The 19684-nt window shown below is 48.3% G+C and overlaps 1 protein-coding gene across 1 annotated transcript in view; it reads left to right on the top strand.

Annotated features, from left to right (window-relative positions):
- LOC115276470 (phosphoserine aminotransferase) overlaps nucleotides 1-15484 on the top strand; it is a 29060-nt gene extending 13576 nt beyond the window's left edge. The window contains exons 7-9 of the mRNA XM_029920509.1: nucleotides 5792-5920; nucleotides 13049-13186; nucleotides 14329-15484. Coding sequence (XP_029776369.1) covers nucleotides 5792-5920; nucleotides 13049-13186; nucleotides 14329-14434 — 373 coding nt within the window. The 3' untranslated portion in view covers nucleotides 14435-15484. The remainder of the gene's footprint in view (nucleotides 1-5791; nucleotides 5921-13048; nucleotides 13187-14328) is intronic.
- Nucleotides 15485-19684: the final 4200 nt, after the last annotated feature.

Genomic DNA, 19684 nt, shown 5'->3' with positions numbered 1-19684 from the left:
AGAGAGAGAATGAGAATGAGAGCAGAGGATGGGCAGAGAGAGGAGGCAAGGACAGAGGATCTGAAGCAGGCTCTGTGCTGACAGCAGAGAGCTTGATGAAGGGCTCGAATCCACAAACCGTGAGATCGTGACCTGAGCCAAAGTCAGACACTTAACGAACTGAGTCACCCAGATGCCTGTCAAAGTCAGAATTCTGATGGAAATTTCCACTGGATTTCTGCACAGCTGACAGGGGGCGCAGCAGCTCATTGGTGTGCTGCTCTCCCCGGGCACTGGGCTGTTCTGGTGCTTGCTGGCCTGGTCCCCTCTAAACCCCACCCTGTTCTGTTAAGGGTGGGGGCAGTCCATCAGTCCTATTTCTGGACCAGTTCCAGGCAGCACTGATCCCTGGCCAAGTTGGAAACGAGACCTGGGCGTACCGAGGGGTGAGGACACAGGTGCAGGGAGCTCAGGGAAGGGGCTTAGGGGCCAGGCTGCACAGCGACAGGCGGTGTCTGTCCTACTTGTTGGAAGGTGGGGCCAGGGCCTGGCTTGCCGTCCGGGGAGTCTCTCAGGGGGAGACAGAGATCAGCATGAGCTCCAGGAAGAGGGGGGCACACTGCACCTGAAATGTGGCCTGAAAGCTGGCAAGTTGAGATCACAGCACCGCCCAGAGGGGCAGGGGGAGGGCACACCCTCTGGCACTTTCTCTGGTAACTAAGAGTTACCAGAAGCAAATTCTAAAAAAATGTAATAATTATGTTAAAATGCTGTTTGTTAATGTTAAGGGTGAAAAGTCAGCGGGAACAGGGAGAAAGCAGGTCAGTCTGTCTAATAAATAGGACCACATGATAGGAGATAACAGTGTGTGGAGTCAGACCCAGAGATATAGAGGACTTTTCAGTGACTCTGACGTGGGGGACCTCCCTACCAACTCCTGTGCAGGCCTCGGCCTGGGCCTTGACCAGTCAGCTCAGCTGGTCACCTGGGGGAGGGTAGCCCTGGTGGCGGGGGGGGGGGGGCAGTCACTGCCTTTCCAGAGCTTTCAGGCCTCAGGAGAGGGAGCTGAGCCAGAATCAAGGGCAGAAAATGGCCAAAACCTTTCCTTCCGGCCCATCAGAGCAATGTTAACTGAGATCACCTGGGGGCAGCATTGTTACTACTTGATTTGAATCAAAGATGGGGTTAAATGTGTTCTCACCAAGACATCCTCTGGAAGTCACCTTCCTTTCTCTTATTTTGAAAGAAGAGAACCAGAGAGAAGTAAAAGTCTGTTCAATTGGGCAATTACCCTAAATCTATGGCTAGAAGAACTTAGAGTTCATTTGTTGGTACTTAGAACCTTCAAGATTAGAGAATTAACTCGCCCAGTGCGAACAAGCCCCAAATTAGAGATAGGAAGATTTGTGCCAGACCCCTGCCCCCGATCCTTGAATGGGAACCAATAAGGCAGGCGGAAGACTCCTGAACTTTGTGTTACACACAAGTCCTTGAAAAGGCACCAAGTGTGAAAAGAAGCCCCCCCTTTTTTTTGTCTTTTAAAATCGGAGCTGAATGACCATTGGCTCTGGGCATTTTGTGTGAACTGGGCTGAGTGAGGCTTCACATAGTTGCCTGTGGCCCTGGGCTGTGAATTCGGGTGGAATGAAGGATCCAGCGGGCCTTCTGTTTTAACCCTTGGTACATCACACTAAGCCCAACGAACGCACAGGCAAGAAGGTTCCCCCACTTTCCTTCTGTACCCACAGATCGTTTTCTGACCCAGTAAGTATACGTTTGTTTTCGCTGTAGTGTGAGGAAAAGTAACGAATAAGAAACAAAACAACCCGGTTAATCAAGGCCGCCTTTTTTACCAGAGCCGGAGTGTGGGCCTGCCCAGGGCCTCCGCCTCGCTCCGCTTGAACCCCAGAGGCCCTTAGAATCTTCAGAACAAACAGCCAGGGAGAGTTTTTCTGAGGATTTCTGCTGTGCTTTTCTAAACCTTAGTGCGCAGAGAGTATTTTTATTGCTTTAAAAAGTAATACATATTCTTATTTTTTAAAGTTGTCTTATTTTCAGAGACTGAGGGTGGGGCAGGCAAAGAGAGAGGAAGAGAGAGAGAATCCCAAGCAGGTTCCATGCTATAAGCGCAGAGCCCAAGACAGGGCCCGAACACACAAATTAGGAGATCGCGTGACCGGAGCTGAAATCAAGAGTTGGCCACTTGACCGATGGAGCCACCCAGGTGCCCCTAACATGTGTCCCTAGCAAAGAAGTCTGAAGGGAGCAGAACCGGGGTGGGGAGGAAGCTCTCTTGACTGCTTGCTGGGGGTCCCGACAGACTCTTACCTGGGCGTATGCAGATCCACAGAGCTGTGTATTCAGGTATGTGAGCGGAACTTTACCATAGAGACTGTTGTGTGAATTTCTTTTTTCTACCCCACAGTCTGCCACGATCACTGTGCTATGCGATACCAGCTCAAATACCTCAAATACTCGAGTTGTTGGTTCTCCTTTGAATTGCCGTGTGGTATTCCACAGAGTGGGTCTACTGTGATTTATTTAGTAACGTAATAGGCGAGCTTCGGTGGTAAACCTACGTGGTGTGATGCAGGCGGCATTTTAGATGTGAAGGCATGAATCAGGCACGTTAAATCGGTTAATGGGGAGAACTGAGACCAAGCATTTAGGGTCCCTGTAGCTTGAAGAGTTTGGAATAAGGGGGTAGAAGCATGAGTTGATAATGAATCGGAAGCCACAGCGAGACCCCGTTGCCTTCCAAGCGGGCTGCCTCCGGCTGATGCTTCACCGACGAGGCTCAGGGTGCCGGGAGGACCTCCTGCCCATCGCCGGCCCAGGTCCCGTTAAGGTTAGCACCGAGTCTGAGCACGGCAGCCCCAGAGACGACAGGGCGTTGGTGCCGAGGACTGGCGGGGACCGCGGGCCTTGCTGCAGCCTTGGGTCTGCGTAGTGAGAAAGCAGCTCGGGACAGTAGAATAACAGAGCTGTAGGTGAAAGCAAGTGACACGTGGCCGTGGAAGGGTACGGTCTGTGGTTAGGCAGCAGTGGCTTTGCCTGGATCGCGGGGCAGGGCAGGGTGTGCTTCTGTGGGTCACGGGGAGGGAGCAGTTTGGGGTTGGAGGGGACTTCCAGAGCATGTCACGGCACAGGGGAGTGGGCGGGCAGTGTCGTATCTGTGGTTTCTAAGGTTTATTTTATTGTCTTTGAGAGAGGGCGAGCGGGGCAGGGGCAGAGAGAGGAGGGGACAGAGGATCCGAAGTGGGCTTTGCACCGACAGCAGCGAGCCTGATATGGGGCTCGAACTCACCAACCTTGGGATCGTGACCTGAGCTGAGGTCGGACGCTCAATTGACTGACCAACCCAGACACCACCCCATTTATTTATTTATTTATTTTGAGAGAGTGAGAGAGCGAGAGGGGGGGGAGTCAGTGAGCGAGCTCGAGCAGGGGTGGGCAGAGAGAGCGAGGCCGGCAGCGCCCTATCTGGAACACACCACATCCACACAGGTGCGCTGCGAAGCTGCTCTAGCACATGCACTGGGCAGCCGTGTCTGCAGTTTGATGCCAGCCTGGCTGCCCCACTAGCAGGTGAGGCAGTGGCCGAGGGGCTGGGGTCCCTGGTAAACCAGATGCCTTGGTTACTGTGAACAGAGCTCAGGCTGTGGAGTCAGACCAGCCGGGGTTGTCATCCTGGCTTTCTCAGCTGCTAAATGGGTGACATTCACCAAATGAAGTTCCCCAAACCTCAGTTTCTTCATCTGTCACATGGGATGATGGGTAGCTCTGACCCCAGGATTATTGTGATCAAGGAAAGAAGGAACAAGTAGCAGGCTGCCTGGCCCCACACCAGATGTTAGAAGATACCTACCCGCCCCCTTCTTCTTTCCCTTTGTTCTGCTTTCTCAGTCTTTATCCGCAGAGCTGCAGTGGAAGCTGGACTTACTCAGGGGCTGTTCTCCACTACATGCTCTCTTCCCTTTTTGCCACTAGCTGCTCTTTCGCATTCCTCAAGCTGGGGGAGCTTCTGGAGAGGCTATTAGCGGTTTTGGGGTGCAGGCTGCTCTCTGCCCACTGCCTACCGAGCAGCCCAGTGTTCGCTTCTGCTAACTTCCAGGGTAGAAACAACCTGTGTCCTCTACCTACCAGGTTGAGACCTTCAGTGAGCCAGTTAGTGCCTTGGGCTTCCCCTGGGACAAGCTTCCGGCCATTAGAGGGCTTTCCAGATCCTGTGAGCTCCCTCTTCAACCTGTCGTGGTGGGAATGGACCCCGTGGTGTTCATGAACAAGGCAGCTCTTTTCCAGGGCTGGTGCCCCAGATCTCTGCTGGGCACTGACTCCTGGCGACTTGGCTTGCACACATCCCCGTGGGGGACCCTTTGTTCCACTCCTGGAGAGTGCATGGGCGAGAACTGATCTTCAAGTTCACAGCTCAAGTAGATGGTGTTTCTTCCCTTGGGAGCCTGTGCTCCTGCCCCCACAAGCTTTCAGGGAGGTGCACGTGGAGTCGTTTGCTCCTTTTAAAGAAATAGGCTTTCAGGAGCGCCTGGGTGGCTCAGTCAGTTAAACCCAATCCGACTCTTGATTTTGGCTCAGGTTGTGATCTCACAGTTTGTGAGTTCAAGCCCCAAATCGCAGAGCCTGGTTGGGATCCTCTCTCTCTCTCTCTCTCTCTCTCTCTCTCTCTCTCTCTCTCATATTCTCTCTCTCTCTGCACCTCCTCTGCTTGGCGTACACACACACTCTGTCTCACTCAAAATAAATAAGTAAACTTAAAAAAAGCGAGAGATGGGCTTTCAGAGGCCACTGGGAACCATGCACACTGCTCTTCAGCATCATGAGTGTTCAGTGTAGTTTCGAGCCCTTCGTAATGAAGATGCTGTTAACTACACTCGTGTGACCCGTGTGCCACATGTCAGACCCAGCACTAAGCACCTCACCCGACCCATCTCCTGTGGTCCCCTCGAGCCTTGAGGTCTCACAGTGGCAGAGCTGACATTTTGGCCCCGAGAGGAACGCGGCCAAGCTCCAGGAGGGGCCGGGGCGCAGTGGCTTCTCCTGGGACCAGGGACACAAATCCCCCTCGGCTTGCTCTCTGTTTCTGATCCTTGCTTCTTTGTGCTGGCATCTTGGCTTCATTTTCTCAGACGAGTCTCCGTCACACGTTCTTACTTGTGTCTCACACTTCGACCTGCACACAGGGCTGCCTCTCTGTCCTCACTCCCAGGTCAGAGAATCCCAGGGAGGGCTCTGATTGGCCCTGTTAGGGGCCCTGCCCAGCTCAAACCAGATGACAAGGAACCCTGCTGGATCCGAATCTGCCCGTTAGGTAGGCGTGGGGGTAGGTGAATCTGAGCAGCTAAAATGCCAGGTGTCCACCATAGGGTGGCAGGCGCCCTCTTTCCAGATGGGAAAGCTGGGCTTTGGATTCCCAAGGTGACTAGTCCTGGGTAGTTCTTTTAATTAGTGGCAGCACTGGGACCAGAGTCAAGATGGACTCGGAGCCCACGCTCCCAGCGTGGACCCTACTGCTCCCTCCAGGTAGGGGCCCCCCTGTGAGGGCTCTGCAGTGGAGAAGGCAAACGCTGTGTTTCAGGTCTTCCACAACCACGCGGTTCAAATCATGGGCCCAGAGAAATATAAAATAAAGGAGTGAATGGTACGAACTACGGAAGTCTGGGTTCTGAGGGTAGGAAGTGAAGGGTTAACTGGGTGGGGTGGGGAGGGTGCTTGCTGCAAAGCAGCAGTTGGCTTGAATGCCTTTCCACTTCTGCAGAGCTGAACTAGATGGATTTTTTTTTAACCTTTATTTCAGCATCTATGTCATGGGCTTGGTCCTGGAGTGGATCAAGAACAACGGCGGGGCGGCCGCCATGGAGAACCTCAGCTCCGTCAAATCGCAGATGATTTATGACATCATCGATAACTCGCAAGGATTCTACATGTAAGTTGATGGACTTGCTCTCACATTTTGCCTCTTGTGAATTTCTTTTCTGTAATTAATTAATTAAAATGTTTTATTTATTGTTGAGTGAGTGCAAGTGGAGGGGGGCAGGTGGGGGGGCAGAGACTCCGAGGTGGGCTCTGCGCTGACAGCGTGAGCCCGCTGTGGGGCTCCAACTCATGAATTGTGAGATCATGACCTGAGCTGGAGTTGGATGCCAGTTGGACTGAGCCACCCAGGCACCCCAAAGATTTTTATTTTTAAGTAATCTCTACTCCCAATGTGGGGCTCGACCCCACGAACCATGAGATCATGACCCGAGCCAAAGTCGGATTCTTAACTGACTGAGCCACCCAGGCACCTTTTGCCTCTTGTGAATTTTCAAAATTCACATGTGTATATGCTGTATGTCTTTAAGAAATGGTTACGTTCCTCCTTCTTGGTGTCATAGTGCCAGTGAGCAGGGCCGGTGAGCAGGGCGGCCGTGGCCTCCGCGGCCCCCGCAGTCGGAGGCGGGTGGGTCCTCCCCTTGTGCGTCCCCGCCTGCGGAGTCCCAGGCTTAGGGACCTGTTTGCTGGGCGGTGGTGTGGTTTCTCACCCCAAAGATCTCTCCCGGGGACGTGTCTCAGTTCCTCGTGGGGCAGACCCTTACTCCCACTGTCTGCAGCCTTTGTATGCCCCCTGGGAAAAGTCACGCAGATTTGCTGGAAGCTCTCCCCTTTGTGGAGGGACTCCGCCGGAGGCCCTTGGTGTAGACACCCAGTCCTGGTCGCCTCAGCCAGGTCACCTACCTTTTTAGGGAAGTTCACTGATTCCTTTATTATATATAGGACAGGCGTTCCCATCCCAGGCCTGCAGTCTGTGAGTGAGGAGACTTCCAGTTAAACATTTCTGTGACTGGGGCACCTGGGTGGCTCAGTTGGTTAAGCATCTGACTTCAGTTCAGGTCATGATCTCAGGGTTTGTGGGTTCCAGCCCTGCATCAGGCTCTGTGCTGACAGCTCAGAGCCTGGGACCTGTGTTGGATTCTGGGTCTCCCCCTCTCTGTGCCCCTCTGCCAGTCACACTCTGGTGACCAAATGATTCATGAATGTGTGTTGACTACTGGACCCGCTCCCGTGAGGGGCGGAGAGAACACATGGGCCTTGTATTCGTCTCTTAGGAACTGGAACAAAGACTCACTGACCTGGTGGCTTAACCCCACAAAATCCATTGTCCCCGTTCTGGAGGCCGGAGGTGCAGAGTGTCAGCACGGCTTGGCTCCCTCCAGAGGCTCCAGGAAGAGCCCATTCTTAGTGGCTCCAGGCATTCCGTGGCCTGTGGCATGTCGCCCCGACTCTGACCTCACCTTTGTTGTGTGTCCTCCCTGCTGGCTGCCTGACTTAGCACCTACCCAGATAATCCAGGATGGTTTCCCTCATCTAGAGACCGTTAACTTAATTACTTCTAAAGACCCTATTTCCAAAGGTTAGGACATGGATGCACCTTGTGCGGGGGCCACTATCCAGTCTCCTACCCTAGACCTCTCACCAGAATGCTGGATGTGAAGCGTCTAGTACAGTGCTGGCACACAGGGAACTGACAGATGGTGTTTTCATCCACGTCCCTCCCTTTTCCAAGTGGCATACAGGTGTAGGAGACCTTATGCTACGTGTGTCTACGTGTACCCACATGCGTGTCTGTGTGTGTGTGTGCGCACGTTTGTGCTCATATACATAAACACATACTCATTTACCAAGCCTGAGGCCTCCTCCTTAGTGACTGTTAACTCTTTCTGGTTCCATGATAGTCACTGACTGGTAGGAACTAGAGAATGTATATTTTTCTTTGAGAATTCAGTGGGCCATGAGGGATGGACAAAATAATGCTTTAAGCCCAACTTTTAATACATCTCGATGCCCACCCATGGGTGGTGGGCGGAGGTGTAATTGTAGAGCAGCTAGGATAAAGCAGCATGCCCCGGCTCCCTCTGTCCTTAAAATGCTTTTTGACTGTTTCTGTGAGTTCTTGGCCTGCAGTGAACCTCTAGCCACAGGCCCTGGGGGAGTTGGGTTTGGATGGACGCCTTAGCCTCTAGGCTCCTCCTCCACATGTGGTCTGAGGGGAGGTGTGCACACTGTGCTTTCTGCCTGCTCTGCTTCTGTGCAACAGCCAAGTGCAGCCTGGGGGCTTGGAGATGGTCCTAGGAGGTGACAGCCAAGGGCTCATTGACAGTTCCTATAAGCTTGGAGCAGAGAGATGGTACTGCTTTGCCTGGAGGTGTAGGGGGTTTGTGAAAGAGCTTGAGTGAGCCTTGGGCATGAATAGAGTTAGTCAGAGGAGGGCAAAAGTACTTTTAAGAATTTTTAGGAAAGCAGGGCATAGCCCCTGCAAAGGTACTGAGGGGAGAAAGTACATTGTGTTTGGGGAGCAAAGAGTGGGTTGCTGAGAGGGAATAGTTGTGCTGGAATGAGAAGGAAGGCCTGGAAAGGTCTGGAGACATGTTTAGTCTACCTGTTTGGTCTTCTGTTCTCCCAACCACACATCTACCCACCCACCTACCCATCTATACACCCACCCACCCACCCATCTATCCATCCATCCATCCATCCATCCATCCATCCATCCATCCATCATGAGCCACCCACCCATCTATCCATCCATCCATCCATCCATCCGTCCATCATGACCCACACACCCATCTATCCATCCATCCATCCGTCATCCATCCATCCATCTGTCATCCATCCGTCATCCATCATCTATCTGCACACCCATCCGTCTATCCATCCATTCATCCGTCCATCCAGTTCCTGGGTTAAGCTTGTTCTAGGCCCTGGGATGCCCAGAAGAATAAGGTATCTTTCCTGACCCCCGCAGTGCTCAGAACCTGAATGTGAGTGAAAGCATTTGGCTGTTGTGACGGGGAGACCAAATTTTCTATTAGATTTTGGCTCCATTTATTTCTCGGGAGATATGGAGGCACAAAATGAGAGGACAGAAAGGACAATAAGGCTTCTGGAAAAATCCAGAGAATTAGAAGCAAAGCAACGCATAGGAGAGAAACCCTGAGGAACCCCGGAATTCCTTTTCCCCCCAAGGTCCTTAAACTCCAAACGCCCAGCCTGGCATTTCCCGGAAGGCAGCCTGCTGACGCCAACGTGGCAGGTGGGTTGTGCCCTGGGGAATCTGGTCACTTTCCCACCTAACACTTCGCGTTTACTTATGCACAGCCTTGACCCAGAATTTTCATCTTCTTCAGAGTAAACCTCTTTCTGGGAACTTGCAGCCACCCTGGGCTGCCTGCCCAGAAAATGTCACCCCGGCGCCTGACGTTCCTGAGGGCCCCTGTTACTGGAGTCTAGCGGCCTTGCGCTTGCTCCCCGCTCAGCGTTTGCAGTGGGTGCTTCCTAGCTCTTCCTGTACTCACTTGGGTTTTCAGGAACAACTTCACTTTTCCTTCCAACCATAGAAATAGGGCCCCATAGGGATGTGAGCACTTTTAAAGAAAAATACCAAGGGGCGCCTGGGTGGCTCAGTCGGTTAAGTGTCCAGTTTTGGCTCAGGTCATGATCTCACAGTTCATGCTTTTGAGCTCCGTATCAGGCTCTGTGCTGACAGCTAGCTCAGAGCCTAGAGCCTGTTTCAGATTCTGTGTCTGTCTCTCTCTCTGACCCTCCCCTGCTCGCACACTCTCTGTCTTTCAAAAATAAATTAAAAACAGTAAAAAAAAAGAATATTTGAATAACCTAGAATTAGAATTTGTTACTTACTACCACCTCTTGCTCCTTATTTTTGTGCTCCCGCTCTCTTTGGTTTCCCCAGCTTCGAAGGCAGCCCATTACTGAACTCAGTTCTGGGCAGTTTCTAGCAGGTTGCAACAGCTCTGCCAGTGAGCCCGGCACGGACTCCGAGACTAGAAAAGCCCGCCATCAAAGTCCCTGAGTTCATTCCATAGCCTACCCATCCACATGGCACTGGTTGACTCTGACGTGAGCCCACATGGACAGTGGACCCCGTCTTTTCCACTTATTAGCAAGTGACCTAACTGTTCCAGACTTGGTTTCTATATCTGTACAGTGGGTACAATGATGGTATACTTCTTTTTTTTTTTTAAGTTTATTTATTTATTTTGAGAGAGAATACCATAAGAAAATACAGGAGAGGGGAGCCTGGGTTGGTCAGTCAATTAAGCATTGACTTTGGCTCAGGTCATGATCTCACAGCCTGTGAGTTTGAGCCCATGTGCAGCTCTGTGCTGACAGCTCAGAGCCTAGAGCTTGCTTTGGATTCTGTGTCTCCCTCTCTTCTGCCCATCCCCTACTCCTGCTCTGTCTCTCCTTCAAAAATAAGTAAACGTTAAAAATTTAAAAAAAAATACAGGAGAGAGTTGCTTTTAAAAAAGTGTAGGGAGGCCAGAGGCCTTTCTAAATAAGCCGCAAAACTCAGAAGCCATGTAGTAAAAGACATATTTAATTATGAGAGAGAGAGACACAGAATCTGAAGCAGGCTCCAGGCTTTGAGCTGTCAGCATAGAACCTGACGCGGGGCTTGAACCCATGAACTGTGAGATCATGACCTGAGCTGAAATCAGGACACTCAACCGACTGAACCACCAGGCACCCCTAAAACTCCAGATTTCTTACTTCATAAGCCATGTGTCCTTGACAGTGGAGTGGGGCTGGTGAGGGGACTTCGGTCGGGAGGGCCATGTGTTTAAGAAGGAGCATGTGTTCCTGGGTAGGCAAAGAACGGGACAGTCACGCCTGTTAGGTAACCAGGGGAGTTTGTGCTGAGTGTGGCTCGCCAGCCCTGCTCTTACTTATGGGACAGCTGGGCCTCACTGGGCATTTGAGTGCGCCGCCCATGCTTGAGGCTCTCCACCGCTCCTGCCCTAGTCACAGGCCCTCAGTCTTCTGAGCAAGAAACCTCTCTGTAAGAACTTCCTAGCAGGTCTCTCCAGCTTCGGGTGTCCCCACTCTGCGCTCTCCTCTGTGTGCCGTTGTTCTTTTTAATTCAGCCATCTCACCTGAAGGGGAGCAGTGAATCCCGTTTAATCTTTCTTTCCCCTCTTGAGCCTCACGCCAGAGCCCCCCTGGGCACGAGGTAACTACTTGTGTGCCGATGCCCGGCTCTCCTCTTAACGTCTGTTTTCGCGTTAGGATGGGGTAAATTTGGGGTGGGGGTGAACTGTAAATAAGATATTTCATTCTTCCTCCTTTTAATTTTTTTTTTCTTAAATTAGACGTGCTTTTTGCTATAATTGGACCCTCCCGTTGGGAGTCTGAGGCAGCAGAATAGCAAGAGGGTAGCTGATGAATTTTTAATTTAAATGTCAGCCATGAAACGTACCACCTAGTGAAAGGTGGGGGTATGTGAATTCAATGCCTATTTCCGGATATTTGGTTTCCCTCCTTGGCGTCTCTTCTGCCTGTAGGTGTGCACTTGACTCTTATTAACTTTAATAGGAATTATGTGTGTGCCCTTAGGGGAGAACATACCTTTTAATAGGGGCTTCCTCAGACTGCTTTTATTTGCTGTTTAATTTTAATGAATCACACCCTGTGGAAGTGTAAGAATAAAACAGGATGGGCCTGAAAATGGAGAAAGGGTTATTACATATTTTACTCTTCTTTTATTCCGGATTTAGATGTCAGCTCTTATATTTGTCTGCTTTGATTGTCAATGAGACATAATCTTGGCTGCTTATTTTTCAAATTGGAAGCTGAAGTCAAAATTCTAACCTTTCTTAGATAAAAATTCATGCATCATTTCTTAAAAAAATTTTTTTTAATGTTTATTTTTGAGAGACAGAGACAGAGGGCAAGCAGGAGAGGGGCAGAAAGAGAGGGAGACACAGAATCCGAAGCAGTTTCCAAGCTGTCAGCACAGAGCCTGATGCGGGGCTTGAACTCATGAATGGTGAGATCATCACCCAAGCCGAAGTCGAAGTTGGTCACTTAACCGACTGAGCCACCCAGGCACCCCAGGCATCACCCATTTTTGAGAGTTTGTATAAGCCCTGAGTAAGGTGCTAGGAATGAAAAGATGGCATTGTTGAATTTAACTAATACTTAACACCGTTAAATATGTTCCAGACACTATTTTGAATCGTGTCCGTTACCTGTTTTGGCATCCCCACACAGGCAAGACAGTGGTTAAAGCAACGGCCATTTTCTTTGCTCACGACTTGGGGTCAGTAGGTTGGGCTGGGCTTAGCAGGGTGGATCTTCGGCCGCTGTCACCTGGGATGTTTATTCAGTCAAGGTCATGTGGCCATTCACCTGGAGCTACAGGTCTACAGTGACCTCCCTCACCTGTCTGGGAGTTGGCGCTGGCTGTGGCATGGGCCTCTTTCCAGCAGGCTAGCTCAGGCTTGCTAATATGGAGGCCATGTTTTAGGACAGCTAGAGACACTGTATTCCCCTTGAGGCCTCGGCTTGCAAGTTGAACAGCAACACTTCCGTTGCAGTATCTTGCTCAAAGCAGGTCACATGGTTTAAAAGGTGTGTACACCTAGACCCCATTTCTTTTTGGGAGAGCTCTAGAGAATTTGTGGCCCCCGTTTAAAAATATACCACAAAAACTCCCTGTAGGTCATGGCTCACTTAATACTCATGTCAACCTGGGCATGTAGGCTCCATTACTCTTCCCACTAGTCAATAGATGAGGAAAGTGAGGCACAACAGAGAGGTTTAGTAACTTGCTCAAAGTCACACAGCTTGGGACAATCAGTGTGACAAGTGCTTTGAAGCTGTTCATTATTAAGTCTTTCAGCCACTATTAGGACCGACATATTTTTTTCTCTCTAGCCTTGTAGAGAAAGAATGTCACTCACCTTGTCATGTGGCTGTCGTATGTGGGAAGCTTTGTGTATGCTGTGCCACTGAACTATCACAGCTAGTCTGAAATGGAGGTGTTCTCTCTATTATTTAGGTGAGGAAACTGAGGCTCATGGAAATTAAGTACAAATCCTACAAGGCAGTCCTTATGCAAGAGTGGTCTCCTTAAGTAAAAATCATAAATGCCCTGGGACAGACTAATATTCTCTTCGTAATCACAAAATGTTTAAAACAATTTTTCTGTTGATTGGTCAATGGCTGTCGCACAGTTTGGAAAAGTAGCTGGAATAATTAACATGCTTTTCAGATGTCCAGTGGAGCCCCAGAATAGAAGCAAGATGAATATTCCATTCCGCATTGGCAACACCAAAGGAGACGATGCTTTAGAAAAACGATTTCTCGATAAAGCTCTTGAACTCAATATGATCTCCTTGAAGGGGCATCGGTGAGTACACATCCAGCCCAGAAGCTTGGGTCACGGGGATGGCATCCTCCTTATTTTTTTTTGAAAAATTTTATTTTTTAAAAAGTTTATTCATTTATTATTTCTGAGAGAGAGAGAGGGAGCCACAGAATCCAAAGCACTTATTATTTCTGAGAGAGAGAGAGAGAGAGAGAGAGAAGGAGACACAGAATCTGAAGCAGGCTCCAGCCTCCGAGCTATCTGCACAGAGCCTGAGGTGGGGCTCGAACCCACAAACCATGAGATCATGACCTGAGCCAAAGTCACACTTAACTGACCTACCCAGCCGCCCCATAGATTTTATTTCTAAGAGATCTCCACACCCCACACAGGGCTTGAGCTCACAATGCTAAGGTCAAGTCACATCCTCTGCTGGCTGAGCCAGCCGGGCGCCCCTCTCCTTAGCTTACAGAACCCTTAGCAGGATTCCCCGGCACAGCCTTTTGCCAAAATGACCTTCCAAGATCTCTTAGATGACTTATGGCATGGAGGTTGCCGTCTCTTGCTGGTGAGAAAGGATCACTGTTGCTCCAGCAGAATATCAGAAAGTTAACCCTGCATGCTCTGTGGAAAGACGTGTCCTCACCACACGGGAGGGGGGACATGTGTCCTGCAGTGGTTGCCACCCGCTTCTCCCCATCCAGCAGGCCCATGGATAGCTGAGTTCATCTAGGCTCTGTGTGAGCATGATGGTTCTTCACTATATTTGAATTTTTTTGTAATATTTTTATTTATTTTTGAGAGAGAGAGAGAGAGAGACAGTATGAGCTGTGTCAGAGAGAGGGAGACACAGAATCTGAAGACAGGCTTCAGGCTCTGAGCTGTCAGCACAGAGCCCGACGCAGGGCTCAAACCCATGAACCGTGAGATCATGACCTGAGCCGAAGTCGTATGCTCAACCGACTGAGCCACCCAGGCGCCCCGGTCCTTCACTATATTTGGGAGCATTTCCTAATGATTAGAGGTTTGAGGCTGCCAGCCACCTGTGGGGTTTTCAGGTCACAGGTAGGGCATGCTGGCCTCGGGTCTCTCTCAGGAGCGAGTGACTGGAAACCGGAAAGCTGGTTGTCTTGATGCTAAATTAGATGCTTTTGTTCTCCATGGGGCATCCTTGGTCCCTCTAGGTCCGTGGGAGGCATCCGGGCGTCACTGTATAACGCCGTCACGATTGAGGATGTTCAGAAGCTGGCTGCCTTCATGAAGAACTTTTTGGAGATGCATCAGCTATGAACACATCTTAACCAGTGTCTACTCTGTCCTTGAACGGCGCACAACATTTACAGTAACTCGGCAATGACGACAGAAACCTAGCAAACAAAACAGTGTCTTTCTTGAGTGAACATGATTATTATTATAGATCTCGTTTTTCAACGAACAACAGCAAAATGTCCACAGCTCTGCAGAGCTGGTGGGACTTAACGGCCGCCATCTTAATTCTACTTGAACTGGAAGTATTTAAAAAAACCTTTAACTTTCCTAGTAAGTTCCAGCTAATTTTGGCCTTTGCTGCTATTTTTTCTAGCTAGATCTCAGTATTCAAACTTGCCTGTGGACTCATTGATGCAAATTGAAGTTACTTCTTTCTGGAAACATAAAAACACAGCATGGAGTCTGGGTGGGGACCTCTAGGTGCCGAATCCTGATCCTTTACAGAATGACAGGGTGGGGTGTTCTGGGTTCTGCATCTGTTACTTCCAAGTCCACACCGACCAGGGAGTGAGTGTTTAGGGGTTCTGGGCGAAAAGGCAAACTGAGGATCTTTCTTCATACTGTTACTCTCATAAAGAGATAAAAGTGGCATACTGTGTGTTTCTACAGCAAGGTATGTTTTTAATACCCAATAGTTTATATCTCTATACCATATGTTTCTAATAATATGGTGCCTGGTAACGCATATAGAGGAGAATTTGCTAGAATCCTTGACCTCACGTAGTATGCGTTCCGCTTGCAATGGTGTGTCCCTCCCCTCTCTCTGCCCTTTCAAGAAAACTGCCTCGCAAGATTTTGAAGTTCGCAGTTCCCTTTTATGCTCCTTTTAGTGGGGAGAAGAGAAGATTGCTTGGTTGCTTTGTTCTTTATTTTTCAGTGAGGCTGTTAAATTAAAATTCTCTGTTAAATCTCCTTCTCCTTTGTTCACCTGACGGTTCTCTTTAGAGTGTTTGACCAGTGATGCTGTGAATTCTGGAAGGTCTTTGCTGAAGCGTCTCTTCCCGTTTTTTATCTGTTGTCAGTATTTTCTCATGGCGATGTGGAGGACATTAAAGTCTTCAAACACCTACACCTTTGTCAATGAATTTCTTCACCTGCTTTTTGTTTATTGATTTTTTTGTTTAAGTTTTGCTACACCCAGCTTGGGGCTCGAGCTTACAACCCAGAGAGCCAGCCAGGAGCCCCCACTTTACCTGCTTTTGAGGTGCATTGTTCTGTTAAAGAATTCATGATGGAAAAAGTTGAGTCTGAAAGTAGCATCGGATGAGGGTCATTTAGTTCCACCAAAGGTAGCTGTAAGACCCGAGAGCTGTGTGCATCCGTTATTTATTTCTTTTTAATGGTTCTGGGCACTGTGGTGGCTTTCCATTGGCTTCTGGAATGGACGTGATCAGGCTATCAGGAAACCACCTCACAGCACAGCTCATGGTATAAAGATCTATGAACTCGGTCACTTGGAGGCCAGAAACATGCCAGCAGGACTGTGCTGAGCAGTCGTTGGCTTGTGTCACAGGGACTCCTGATCTCTTGTCCCAGCTCTGCACCAATCAGTTGGGTTACTTGGGTTCCCTGGTCCGGGCTACGCTTCCCTTGTCTTAGTTCCATCAGTTGTAAAAAGAAGGATTGAAATAACTCCCCCGCTTGTCCCAGAGATGTTTGAGAGCTTAAAAAGAGCTCAGTGCAGGATATGAACAATTACTTTAACAAATGTTTAAATAGTGAGAGCCAGCCCGTCCATGGAGTCTGCCCAAGTGGACGCCAAATTCTACTTCCTCCAAACTGAACTTGAAGTTTTACTTTTCTCCTTCAGTATTCTTGCTGATACATAAATCGTTCTAATGCCATTTGAGTGAGAAAAAACAGAATTGTTCTCATGTTCCTCAGGTTCGCCTCCACCCGCCGTTTGGTCCGAAACACTACGTGTTTTGTTCTTTCACGAGAAACAAAATTTGCGTTCTGTGTATAGGTCTTTGTTCCCTAGCTACTATGTTTATCTAAACACCCAATGCCAGTTCATCTCATTTTAGCTGATCCTGGAAGGTTTGACAAGCCTCTTGGTGAACTATGTAACAAATAATTATTCTCTTCCCGCCTCCTTTGGAGGTGAAAGAACCACTAAGATCTTCGAAATGGACAAGACCCACTGATAGATAAGATGTTCATTTCTGCCGAAGGCATTAGCTGGTCTGGCCTTGTATCACTTCATGATTAATGTTTGTTGTAACGAGTTCTTTGGAAGGAAAATAAAATGAGGAAGAATTTTCTCACACTTGATCAGAATGAACATAATTAAGAAGTGAAATGCTACTGGGTTTGGGAAGAAATCAATCACTTTAATTGGAAAGAAGATTCCTTGCCTCTGTCGGTAATTGGACTCCTGGTAATTTAGAATCGGAATCCATGACAGTTTGTGATAAATTGGCTCCTTTTGGGCCTAAAGAAGGTAAGAAGTTCTAATTACCTCTGGATTATTCCAGCGTGGATGGAAAAGCTTGATCAAAGAAAGATTTGGGGGAAGAGGTAGAAAAGCCCAGGAGTGAGCAAAGGTTTATTGAATTTCTTTTTAAGAAGGTGAAAGCTAAGATAGTTTATTTGATGTGACAAAAACAGCAGCCTGGTATTCGTGGAATTCGACATTCCAGAGGAAATCCAAAAAGTTGGATTTTCTAGAAAAATAAGGAACGGGGCATATTAGAAGAACTTTATGTGTACAGAAGTTCTACCATGAGGTTATGGTAATTAGTGCCTGAGCAGATTGACAGCCTTGGGCCCCACCTGGGAAAGTGTGGCATTTGTACTTTGAGTGTTTAAACCTGTAAGTAATCGGCACTGAGTTTAAGAAAGTCCCATATGTCTTATTCAAATGAAACATAGTTTATGTAAGTAGAAAGGTAGACCGGGCCTTAATTCATGAAACTGCTGACCTGGTCACTGTTGGTGTCCTACCCTTGTTTTTATACAGACTGCCTAGTGGTGCCTGAGAAATAGGCTGGATTTTAGGTTGATGCACTGGGGGATGAATTTATGTTGGGTTTGGTGGTTTATTTTTTTCTATCTATATAGTTATAGATGTATAGATGTAGATGGATATAATTTCAAACACAGCGAAGTTGCAGGATGAATCCAAAGAACTCTTGTGTTACTCAGATTCACCGATTATTGTTTAGCTTCATTTGCTTTGGCCTTCACTCTCTCTCCATTTGTAGATATCATTTCCCCCGAACCATTTAAGGATAAGCTGGAGACGTTGTGCCCCTTTACCTCCAAAAGGTGATGATTTCTTTCTTATAGATATATAACTTATTTACTTTTAAATTTCCACCCAAGTTAATTAGTGGATAGTGCAACAATGATTTCAGGAGTAGATTCCCTAATGCCCCTTACCCATTTAGCCCAACCCCCTCCCACAACCCTTCCAATAACCCTCTGTTCTCCATGGTTAAGCGTCTCTTATGTTTTGTCCCCCTCCTGGTTTCTATATTATTTTTGCTTCCCTTCCCTTATGTTCATCTGTTTTGCATCTTAAAGTCCTCATATGAGTGAAGTCATATGATACTTGTCTTTCTCTAATGTCACTTAGCATAATACCCTCTAGTTCCAACCACGTAGTTGCAAATGGCAAGATGTCATGCTTTGTGATTGCTCAGTAACACTCCATTGTATACATATACCACATCTTTATCCATTCATCCATCGATGGACATTTGGGCTCTTTCCACACTTTGCCTGTTGTCGATAGTGCTGCTACAGACATTGGGGTGCATGTGCTCCTACGAAACTGCATACCTGTGTCCCTTGGATAAATCAAATGGTGGTGATTTCTTTTATTATAAAATTTTTTTATGTTTTGTTTTTTTTTGAGAGACAGAGAGAGCACGAGCAGGGGAGGGTCAGAGAGAGGGAGATACAGAATCTGAAGCAGGCTCCAGGCTCTGAGCTGTCAGCACAGAGCCCAGTGTGGGGCTCGAACCCACGAACTGTGAGATCATGACCTGAGCCGAAGTCGGACGCTTAACCGACTGAGCCACCCAGGCACCCCAAATGGTGGTGATTTCTTAGGAACAGCAACATTCTCCTCTCTAACCGCAGCACGAGGATCTAAATCGGAAATATAACAGATACTGGTGACTCCTCTGCAGTCCATATCCAAATTTTGCCGATTATTCTCATCCCGTTCTTCATAGCTATTTCTTTTGGCCCAAGAACCAGTCCCCAGTCATGCACTGTGCTTAGTTCTCATGTCTGTTTCAGTTAAATATGAAACGGCTCTTGGGCCTCTCTCTTCATGTTGAAGAGCATAAGCTACGCGTGGTCTGAAATGATCGTGTCAGCCTGAGTTTGTCCTGTTCTCCCCTGATCGTTTTCGCCAAAGCGACAGTGTTCTCCGCGCCTCCTTGCCGGAGGCACCTGCTGTCTGTCCGCCTCACTGGTGTCTTGCTTCAGATGGTGCCCATGAGGTTTCTCCACTGACAACTTACTGTTTGTCCCTTTGTAGTTAATAAGTAGTTTGTGGAGAGAGATTTCGACTAATCTGCTCTTCATGATGGAAAAGGTAAGGGACTTATTGCTGATTTTCCACCAGTATTTCTACAACCTACTCTTCTCTCAAAAAGGGGGGAAAAAAGCAAAAAAGAAGAACTAAAATATAAGCAAAGGTGTGAAAAAAAAGTACATTGAGACCTCAAAAGCCAACAGTTGGGGATATATACCCCAGGAGCCTTGAGAGAAACAAATGTATTTTGGAAACGTGAATAGTATGGGTAAAGCGTGCTTTTGGGGAACCAGGGAAGAAGGAGGAAAACCTGATCAGGATATAGGGGCCAACTTGTGGAATTGTCCTTCCCTGTCCAGTCAAGTTTGTTTATTTCTCAATATTTCTAGAAGTACAGCATTTTGACAACACCAACCTTTAATCTAATAGCCATGAACCACACAGCCTGATTATACTTTGAAAGACATCATATAACAACCTAAAGTTAAGATTGCTCCTGATGTTTCTGGCCTAGCAGAAGGGCCCCCAAGAGAAAAATAAAAACCTTGGCTTCCCTCCAGTCGGGTAAAAAGCCAGAAGCATCTTAAATGCCTGAGAAATAAAACCTGAAGCTGAAATGTAAGAAACGTAGGAGGTTATAGGTCATTCTGGGGGTAAAAATAATGATCTTACCCAGCAGAGTAGAAGGTGGCTGCCGGCTAAATATTTTTTCCTGCTCCCTTCCCCCACTTAAAAAACACACTTTCTTTAGGGTGAAAGTCCAGGGGTTGAAGCAGAAA

This window comes from Suricata suricatta, chromosome 13, assembly GCF_006229205.1.
Source record: "Suricata suricatta isolate VVHF042 chromosome 13, meerkat_22Aug2017_6uvM2_HiC, whole genome shotgun sequence".
Taxonomy (NCBI): domain Eukaryota; kingdom Metazoa; phylum Chordata; class Mammalia; order Carnivora; family Herpestidae; genus Suricata; species Suricata suricatta.
The sequence above is the reverse complement of the archived record's forward strand: the minus strand, read 5'-3'. Positions and strand labels throughout refer to the sequence as shown.